General features: G+C 45.2%; 1 protein-coding gene across 1 annotated transcript; it reads left to right on the top strand.

Annotated features, from left to right (window-relative positions):
• The first annotated feature begins 259 nt into the window (after positions 1–259).
• Positions 260–10,733, top strand: wnt2bb (wingless-type MMTV integration site family, member 2Bb). The gene is made up of 5 exons (XM_027001288.2): positions 260–906; positions 5,403–5,623; positions 7,131–7,408; positions 7,775–8,039; positions 9,555–10,733. The coding sequence occupies exons 1-5, from the start codon at positions 740–742 to the stop codon at positions 9,782–9,784; spliced, it is 1,161 nt and encodes a 386-aa protein (XP_026857089.1). The 5' UTR covers positions 260–739; the 3' UTR covers positions 9,785–10,733.

The raw sequence follows: 10,733 nt of genomic DNA, 5'->3' as shown, positions 1-10,733 counted from the left end.
TCAACAGGTGGAATTTTGGTGGCGGAAGAACGACTGAAACCTTGCGCGCTCGCGGGCTCTGCTTCTTCCTAATGACGCATCGCGCATCCTGGCCAAACTGAAGCATCCCTCGAGCTCGGGCCCTGTGAACTCTACCCAATAAGAGTTCGCGGCTGCGGGATGTCAACATTCCTCTCAGCCCTCTCCCCACGTCTCCCACCCTCCGGTTTACAGTTCGCGCAGTTCAACGCTCCGGTTAATCTCACGCGGGCTGGTAGCAGTGCGCGCACGGAACTGAGATAGGCTGTCCTAATGGCAGAACGGAGTGGATTTGCCGACCACTTTTATGACACTGGAATATCACTTTGCAGCCAAATAAACCTCATCTTGAAAAGCGAACGGGGAAAGGTGCGCTCTTTCTGTAAGCATACAGCTCTCCTCTGAGACCTCTTACACTTTCAAAAGGAGGTGGGAAAAGGGAGCAAGAAAGAAAGCTCCTCCAGCGCTCGTCTGGCTTGGATTATTTCTGCTGCGTTTGCCAGCTCGTGGGGAATACTTTTAAATGGCACGCGGCAATATCCGGGCAGACACGCGATATTCATCCGTCGAGCCCGCATCGCACGCGCAGAGCGCTGCGTGCGGCCAAATATGATTCATCTTAACTTCACGTCCTAATAGCAGCAGCCTTATATTGTTCAAGCGGAGTTGAGATAGCTTTGTTTTGCATTTTATCCTTCCGAACTACTCGACAAATCCAACAATGTTTGGTTTCAGTAAAATTACTGGATCTCTCCAGATTCTTAACAGATCAACTACCGGCATCAGTAGCGCGTCCTCACCGGACGATGCTCGCGCTTCCTCGCGACTGTACTGCGCGTTCGTTATCCTACTCCTCATCATCACTCCGCGCGTGGACTCGTCCTGGTGGTGAGTAGCCTGTGGTTCTCTCTCTCTCTCTCTCTCTCTCTCTCTCTCTCTCTCTCTCTCTCTCTCTCTCTCTCTCTCTCTCCACCCGAAGTGCTATTTAGTTTTCTATTGTTTTATTCCAGAATTGACATTTTTGAGCAAAGCGATAGTGATGCTCAGTTAGCAGTTCCTACTGTTCCTTCCGTCTAGTAGCTGTTTTTAAAAGTTGCACTGAAATTACTTATTGTAATTAATTAAACGAACAATATCAGTTTTTTCATTATTCACTACCATTAATCAACAAAGTAAATCAATACAGCAATATGACGTTAAATTTAATCCGTGTTATTCAACCATTTACATACATGAAATTGTTAAATATATCCATTTCGCGAAAGAGTTTTGTCGGGCAGGTAGGAGATTTTAACAACACTCCTCTTTTAAATTAGAACTTTTTTACTTACTTTGTATTTGTGATTTTGTAATTTCCAAAGAGTCACTAACACGACACTTTTTCCTCCATCCCTTTTAATGAAGCTGAAGGAAGATTCATCCGCCCAGGCTCTGCAGAACACATCTCCAGTGCTGAATTAGGACCGTAATTGTTTGTGTCTGGCTGGAACTGAATGATCGCAGCAGGCGATCATTCACCGCTCTAGGTGTTAATTCACTACCGGGGATTTCGCTAGGCTACGTACAATACCAGCTATGTCGGAGCTTTATATTAGAATTGTGGCGAGCAGTTTTTTGAGACATGTATGTGGAGTTTTGACAGTTAACCCAGCAACAGCCTAATAAAGAAATACATGAAGCCTAATAAATGTAATCTGTGTCAGGCCCTGTTGGCTAGATATGCACACGCTCTGTTGGAGACTACCGACACAATGGAGCAGAACAGATATTAATATATCGTACAATCTCTCTCTCTCTCTCTCTCTCTCTCTCTCTCTCTCTCTCTCTCTCTCTCTCTCTCTCTCTCTCTCTCGCTCTCCCGCTCTCTCTCTCTCTCTCTCTCGCTCTCCCGCTCTCTCTCTCTCTCTCTCTCTCTGTCTGTCACTCTATCTGTGTGCTGTGTATGTATCTCTCTCTCTCTCTCTGTCTGTCACTCTATCTGTGCTGTGTATGTATCTCTCTCTCTCTCTCTCTGTCTGTCACTCTATCTGTGTGGTGTGTATGTATATCTCTTTCTCTCTCTATCGCTCTCTCTTTCTCTCTGTCTCTATCTTTCTCTAATCCCCTCATCCATCACCTTAAACAGACAGAGGGCTCCTCTTAAGCTACCGAGAAGCCTGTTAGTGTCTCATATGAGTGAACTTATTCTCTCTCTCTCTCTCTCTCTCTCTCTCTCTCTCTCTCTCTCTCTCTCGCGCCCTCTTGCGCACAAACACACACACACACACACACACACACACACACACACACACACACACACACACACACACACACACACATACATACACACACAGACACACTGATTGCCTGATTAAAAGTTTCCTTCCAAATTTCTTCTGAATGTAGGGAACCACACACCTTGGCTCTCATATATAGCTGTGTTTTACTGCTACACACACAATTAGACAAACCAAATGTAGACAATAAGCAAAATAAATATGGAGTTCCTGTCCAGCTTCTGATGTCTTGCCTGGAAAGTGCAGCTTCGATAGGTGAACAACAACAATTAGCAACAATAGCCAACAATTAACATAATGCAAGAAACGCTTCTTAAATCATCGTATTTGATAGTAATGTGTTAAATGAGCTAGCTAAAGCAAGCTTTCTGTCCAGGAGGAGCAGGATAAGGATACACTTGGTGGTGATAGTAGTGGTGGTGGGGGGAGGGGGTTACGATAGTTTAGTTTTTTGTCTCTTTTCTGCAGAAACAACAGTAAGAAAATCTATCAAAAACAAATAGCTTGGAAGCTCAAATGAACCTGTATGTAGTGAGCAAAATAAAATAGTAAAGTAGTGATATATATATATATTTATATATATATATATATATATATATATATATATATATATATATATATATATATATATATATATATATATATATATATATATATATATATATATATATATATATAATGTGCCAGGATCTAATAACATCATTTTCATTATAATTCCTACAAATTCCCTGTGACATCCAGGTTGAGCAAGCAGTCCAGCCTAAGATCTTTAGCTAGCTTTAGCTAACTTTTGCAAGATTACGCTACTTACATATCGGACTAAAGACCACCCAGAAAATACATTAATGTGGACGGAAGGAGCAGGACATTTATGGCCTCATATATTTGGAGAACCTGTGGGGCCCAGAGCTCTTCTTGTCATATATCACATGTATTCCTCCTCATAAAGGTATTATAACTTTTCTTTTAATACAGTAGTGTTACCACATGCTCTTCACAGCGCTGGCACTTCAGAGGTTTATCAGATGCTTTTGTATCTTAAAATTACAGAGCAGGTGTTCAAAAAAGGAGCGCTATCAGTACAAATTATCATCCAAATGATTATTGTTAAGTGAGTAAACCCTACTAGAGGCCTGGTCATGACTACAGGAGAAAAAAAGACAGGTTTTCAGTGTTTGGAGAGAGACACAGCTAGTGTTTTATTCAGGTGAATGTGCACGCACACAGACAAAGATGAAGATGATGGTCTGCATCTTATGGGGTTTCTGGCCAGTGCTAACTGACTGTTAAGTTATTGCTGACAAATTAAGTTATCGCTGTACATATAAGTTATTTGCTGACATATTTTTTTTAAGTGGCCAGCTTAATTTTCTCAGTGTCCTTCCGGAGCAGAGAGAAAGAAAAAGTGAGAGAGAGAGAGAGAGAGAGAGAGAGAGAGAGAGAGAGAGAGAGAGAGAGAGAGAGAAACAGAAACAGTTCTGCCTTGTTGGCTCTCTACCCATCCCTACAAGGGGCAAATCACCACAGTCATGCATTCTTTACCCAGTCAAGCCTAACCATATCTGATCTCACACACACACACACACACACACACACACACACACACACACACACACACACACCTATCACCCACACACAGTGTACATGAGAGGTTACAGAATGTGTTTTTTATGGTGTGTTGTTATAGTCCTGTGGATAATGATTTACTACAGCAGTAAAAGCAATTCTCCGTTCCACCATCATGTGTGAGAGCAGCACGGTTGTGTGGGAAGCATCTGTGTGTGGGGGGGCTTTGGAGGAGCTACCACCCGTGGTATTATTATTAGCCAGCCTCAAGACAGCCATGCGGCTAACATAGGAGTGGACAGTGTGGACAGTGCGGAGAACTAAATAGGCTCCATTTCAGATCAGCTGCAGCGTTAAGATCAGCGGCCTCGACCCAGTGAAATAGAATCAAGCTCACTTGATCTTGGAATCATCCCGACAGGCTCAGTTCAGAGTGTGGCAGCAGCATCCTGGTTGTGACGCAAAGCATGCTCCGCCTTTAAGCGTAGAAAGAGGAATCTGATTGGTTACTTCCTCTTTTCGTGGAACGAAGTGACATTTCAGATGACAGTCCTCGTTTAATGTGCATAATCTGTGTGCGTGTGTGTGTTCTGTAATGCTGCCCAAGCAGCAAAGAGGTGCGTGTGAGTGTGTGAGTGTGTGCGTGTGTGCATGTGAGTGTGTGCATGTGAGTGTGTGCATGTGTGCGTGTGTGTGTGTCAGCCTTAGTTAACGGGAGCATAAGTAAAACAGTAAACATATAGCGGGCAGTGATGAACGGGACCTCCATAACAGGAATGGAAACTGTTGAGAGAGAGAGTGAGAGAGAGAGTGAGAGAGAGAGAGCGAGAGAGAGAGAGAGAGAGAGAGAGAAAGAACGAGTGGTTGAGAGAGAGAGAGAGAGAGAGAGAGAGAGAGAGAGAGAGAGAGAGAGAGAGAAAGAAAGAACGAGTGGTTGAGAGAGAGAGAGAGAGACAAACAGGTGAGAGTCCAGCTATCCTGCTATCTCAGATATACGTTTGATTATGAGAGGTTGACTGCAGTTAGCAGAGCTCCTGGGAGTTCAGCATTTCTCTGTGCTCCTGTATAGTCCTCATTGTCCATGTCTGCCTGGGATTTATAGCAGCTGGGCGGAGTACCAGCACCACTGCTCACACTCCTAATGCAGAGGGTTTCCACCACCACAGTCCTCCTGAGTGCTTTGATCAGAGCGTAGCGAAGGTGGTGCACAAATGTGTGCTGGTGTTCCCTCTATTGATTAGCATTCATCAACCTCTTGTGTACATCCAAATACGTCTTACAGTAATGCTACAGCCCAAACCTTGAGAGAGAATTGAGGATCAGTGATGGGAAACTATCATTCGGAACATTTAGTTCAGAGTTATAGTGCTATATTTAATGCATAGTAGTGCAATTTTTAACCATTTAAACAAGTTTGAGTTTAAATATTTATTAAGATTAGATTTTCTTTACGAGTTTATGAATTGTGATTACAGAACTGTGTGTACATATTTGGATGTGTGTGTGTGTGTGTGTGTGTGTGTGTGTGTGTGTGTGTGATAGGTACATCGGAGCTTTGGGGGCACGAGTAATATGTGATAACGTCCCTGGCCTGGTGAACAAGCAGAGGCAACTGTGTCAGAAGTATCCAGACGTGATGCAGTCTATCAGCGAAGGTGGGAAGGAGTGGATTCGCGAGTGCCAGCACCAGTTCAGGCACCATCGCTGGAACTGCAGCACACTGGACCGAGACCACACCGTCTTTGGCCGGGTCATGCAGCGCAGTGAGTAGTTCATTGGGCCTGGGCACTATTGTGGGCGGAGCCTGGGAAGTGAGCAAGGGTTCTGTGGGATTGGGCTTGGGTTTGGTGTGGGGGTGTGGGTGTGGCCATGGGTATGGGCACAGTGTGTGGGCATGGGCGTGGGGTATGGGCATGGACGTTGGGTATGGGCTGGGCCATGGGCATGGTTGTGGGGTGTGGGAGTGGGCAAATATGTGGGTGTGGGCCTGTCTGTGGGTCATGAGAGACAAACATTCCAACGGGAAAACAGTGGGGAAGATGCTGAGTGAAGAGTGCACTGTAGAGACAGCAGTACAGACACCTAGAGAGTTCCATCCCACGTCTGAACCAAACCCCCCATTTCATGTAACATACAGTTAGATACAAAAAATTGGGGGGAAGGGGGTTTGGCCAGTAATATAGTAAAAATAGTAAAATAGTATTTTTAAAAAAGGCAGTAAAATTGTGAATGAATGTTGCAGTGCATGTGTTTTACTCTAATCTGGAACTGTGGGTAAATATTAGGAGAAATACAATTCTGTGTGTTTTGATTAATGCACTCATTTATCTGACACAATTTGTCTGACACTACATGTTCACAGTGCTCTTTGAAATGGTTAAGATGGTGCTGGGATATGTAGTTTGAAACAATCAATGCAGCCTTGTGTTGGAATTCAAGGAATACTGTTGTTCAAGGACAGTTGTGTTCTTTCACTTTCCAGTTTGTGTTCTTTCACTTGCCTCTCTCTCTCTCTCTCTCTTTCTCTCTCTCTCTCTCTCTCTCTCTCTCTCTCTCTCTCTCTCTCTCACACACACACACACACACACAGTTCTTAAAGATGTCAGCAATTCACTTAATGCCAGTTATTTCTTAGATATGTATAAGGCTCTATAACATCTACATAAAGTGGCGTGAATGAGTAACATTTCCAGTAATCCTCAGTAATTCCTCTAGTCATATGACAATGGCCATGCTGTCTTACAATCCACTGTCCTCCCATAGCACTGTGGGGAAATGAATGGTTTATATTTTCTCATTTTCAGTTTAGCCAGATGAATCAGTGTGAGTGACTGGAAGCCAAACACAGGCTGTTGGTGGCAGGGTTGCGGGGGTTGGGAAGAGCAGTCTACCTCAGCTGACTTCCACAGAGCAGCAGGGAGTGAGCTATCCAACTGCATGCCTTTAAACAGTTTATCTGAGTGGAGAGGAGCCCATCCCAGAGAGATTATCCCTCTACTAATATTTAAAAGTAACACTTACGCTGCAGGGTGATGCATCCTTTACGCCCTATCAGCGGCCGACGGGCGGGCTAAGCGAGTGTGTGTGATATTGTTTGGGATTGTGAGCCTCTCCCTTAAACAAGATGGAGTGTCTGATTATATTTGTGAGTGAGTGAGTCTGTGTGTGTGTGTGTGTGTTTGCTGTCATCTCCTCTGATGCCCTTTGTGTTGTTTTCTGTTTTATTTTGCTCTGGTTTTTTTGGGGGGGGTGGGGGGTTTTCTCATTCAGGCAGTCGGGAGGCCGCATTCGTGTACGCGATCTCCTCAGCGGGTGTGGTGTACGCTATTACCCGTGCCTGCAGCCAGGGGGAGCTGAAGACGTGTAACTGTGACCCGTTGAAGCGCGGCAGGGCCAAGGACGAGCGAGGCGAGTTTGACTGGGGCGGCTGCAGTGACAACATTAACTACGGAATAAAGTTCGCTAAAGCCTTCATAGACGCCAAAGAGCGGACGGTGAAGGATGCACGAGCACTCGTGAACCTTCACAACAACCGCTGCGGACGAACGGTGAGCCTAGGACAGTTAATAGGCTTTCGGATGTTTTAAGCACTTTCTAAACAGTTTATAAAGCAGTAACTTATTAACAGATGTTCTGATAAATATGACCTTTGTGAAGCAAACACCAGATTTCAGACATTCTTAGGACATGTCTAATACAGTGGTAGGTACTGGGTTTCACATGGGTTACTCCATGTTCCCTTGGTCATTTTTCAAATGACTATGATTGTTCAGCCAAATAATGACTTCATAAGTAATAAATATGCATAGGTTATGTTTGTTATATATTTGGATGTCGTGAAACCTCATTAAGGCAGTTAGTAACCTCCGTGAACAGTAACATGTCTTCGCATCGTCCCTGCGTGTTTGCACCAGTCAGTGAAGCGCTTTATGAAGCTGGAGTGTAAATGTCATGGCGTGAGTGGCTCCTGCGCGCTGAGGACCTGCTGGCTGGCGATGTCGGACTTCCGGAAGACTGGCGATTACCTCCGCAAAAAATACAACGGCGCCATAGAGGTCACGGTCAACCAGGATGGGACAGGATTCACTGTGGCCAATAAGGACTTTAGGAATGCCACCAAGAATGACCTGGTGTACTTCGAGAACTCGCCCGACTACTGTTTATTGGACAAGGCTGCAGGTAGGAGACACCGGCTGAGGATATCCGATGGAACTGAGCCTGCTAAAAAATACAGGGCAGCTGCAGCGAGGCGTGTGTAGCGTCAGGGGCCTGCAGACTTCAGGAGCCTCAGCTGCCGAGGGCCACCTCATCCCCAAATCAGGCTCCATTAATCTAAAGTGGGTGAATTTGCGTTAAAGAGGCAGCTGAGTATGAGGCCGACCAGATTCTCGGGCAGCAGTAAGACAATTCTCCCACCTGCCCCGCCCGAGCCCCTGCCCGGCAACCCCTGGGGCAACAGAACCAGCAAGGGCTTTGAAGGGGTCAAGGGAGGTGGAGCACGATGTTTCTGCCCCGTTAATCCCTGACACCCTCACACCGTGACCCCCTCCGCCTGCAGGGCCTGCTCAGAGACACATGCTCTGCAGCACACACGCGGCCATTTTCCTGCTGTACTTCACACCCATCGCCGCCTGTCGCACATGCACACACTGTCACATACACGACTGTGTTGCCACAATGACCTCATTGCTGGTAGGAGCAGTACTCTGATACTGCACAGCAACCAACCCTCTGTGCAGGCGAGAGCCACTACAGGGTCGAGTAGGCCACGGGATAATCCAGAGACCAAGAAATCGCTCCCTGACACTACTGGCCTGAGTGGCAGAAATGGTGTTCGAGCTTATTGAAAAGTTGAAAAGTTGTGTACTGTTGGTCGCTAAAGATAAAATACTGTTTGAAATTTGAAACAGAAAAAAATATTCCACAGTGCTTGTCAGGTTTTGAAGGGACACTAATGAAAGAAAGTGTCGTTGTCTCTGGTGACAAACAATCCCTCCGGTATGCCTATAGGTGCCGCACTGTTTGACGTAACGCATGAGTGTATCACCTGCATGGGGGACGCAGGTGTGGGATGTAACGTGTGTTGGGCTGGGGGTGGTGTTAGCCCCTGACGGAGCCCCCCCGTGACTCGTGCCAGGAGTGTCTGTGTGTTTCGTCTGTGGCCGTGTTTGGTTTGGGTTTGTATCTTACTCAGGCAGACAACTTACTCATCTCAGTCACTTGAGCAGAGCAGCCCACCCCCACTTCCCACCCTCCACTGGCCTGCTGGTATTTGCACCCCAGGGACATGGCGGGCTCGTTTTTCAAAAGCCATTCTCCCGCCCTGCCAACATGGCTCTTGAGCTGATGTGAGCGCAGCCGCGGGGCAAGGGGAGACTCCGGTGTCACAATGCCTCGCTGTCCAGAGCCTGTTTAACCCGCAAACACAAGCATGCACAAAGCAAAGTCTTCTATCCCTGAGCAAGTTTAAAGGAACTGAAAGACACAGCAGCTATAAATGTATAGATCTTCAGATGTCTTAGAATGTGTAGGTATTATGACTTTATTTAGCTGTAACGAATTTGTAAGATGGGCAAAATAACTTATGCTTATGTACATAGGCTATGACGTCTTACTTAAATATCTTCAAATATCGGTGCATTTGACCTATTTCTGAAATATTAGCTCAACCATTTACCCCCTTTTGTCTTCAAGGTTCGTTAGGCACAGCTGGTCGTGTCTGTAACAAGACTTCTCGAGGGACAGACGGATGTGAAGTGATGTGTTGTGGGAGGGGCTATGATACGACACATGTTAAACGCATCACTAAGTGTGAGTGTAAATTTAAATGGTGCTGTGCGGTGGAGTGTAAAGATTGTGAAGAGGCAATCGATATACATACCTGCAAAGCTCCAAAACGAGCCGAATGGCTGGACCAGACCTGAAACCATCCCACGTCTTGCCTCACCACACCTCTTCCTGAAGATCTCCTGCGAACAATGGCATTCTGGGATATGAAGTCCATCCCTCATGGTTCCTCTCGCCCTATTCCTTGATGCATGGCTTTATTTTAACCGTCTCTGTGAAAGCACTACAAGTAAAAACTGCATTTCCCATGAGCGCCTTGCACACCTTGCCCAACCAGGCACATTACTCTGCCTCTCTCTTGCTTTTTATTTTTCTGTAATGACCTGACCAGAGGACACTAAAAGTGTAAGAAAGAACTGCGTTGCAACTGTGAACATTTGTTGTTGATGGTTTTTGTGGGATTTCTGTTTTCGTTGTTGTTTTGTTATTTGAGTGATGTTTTGTGCTGCTTTCAAATACTTTAAGGACATTTTAAAATGACTCTGAGCGTCTCTATAATATCATGGCTATTAGCAGAATACTCAAACGTACTTTTTAAAGAAACCACACCTGTGTGCTAAGTTTCAGTTGCATGCCTGCAAAGTTGTCTTGCGTGAACATCTAAGAATGGAGCCAATGGCATGAAGACATACAAAGGCCCACAACTTTGCACACTTTCCACTCACTCTGTGGTCGGAATTGCAACCGAAATTCAAAAAGTTTTGGTTTTTTTTTACTTTCTGAAAGACGAAAAGAGAGAAAAAAAGCAGTAATAAAATCCATCTGATGAGCCTGAGAACATGAGCTAACCAGTGAGCAAAAACGAAACATTATTTTATCACCCTCAATAAAGGGAAACACATCACGGCATGAGTATAATGACACCAGAACCATGTCAACAACAGCAACATAAAATGAACGTACTTGTGTTTTGTGTGACTCATGACATTGCTGTTACTGAAATAATGGTGTCAGATAGATGCTGATGCTCTGTTTTGGCTCTTCTTTTAAACTTGTGTAAACTGCATTGGTATTTTTGAACCAAGG

This window comes from Electrophorus electricus, chromosome 23 (assembly GCF_013358815.1).
Source record: "Electrophorus electricus isolate fEleEle1 chromosome 23, fEleEle1.pri, whole genome shotgun sequence".
NCBI classification, from domain to species: domain Eukaryota; kingdom Metazoa; phylum Chordata; class Actinopteri; order Gymnotiformes; family Gymnotidae; genus Electrophorus; species Electrophorus electricus.
This window is presented reverse-complemented; position numbering and strand designations above follow the sequence as displayed.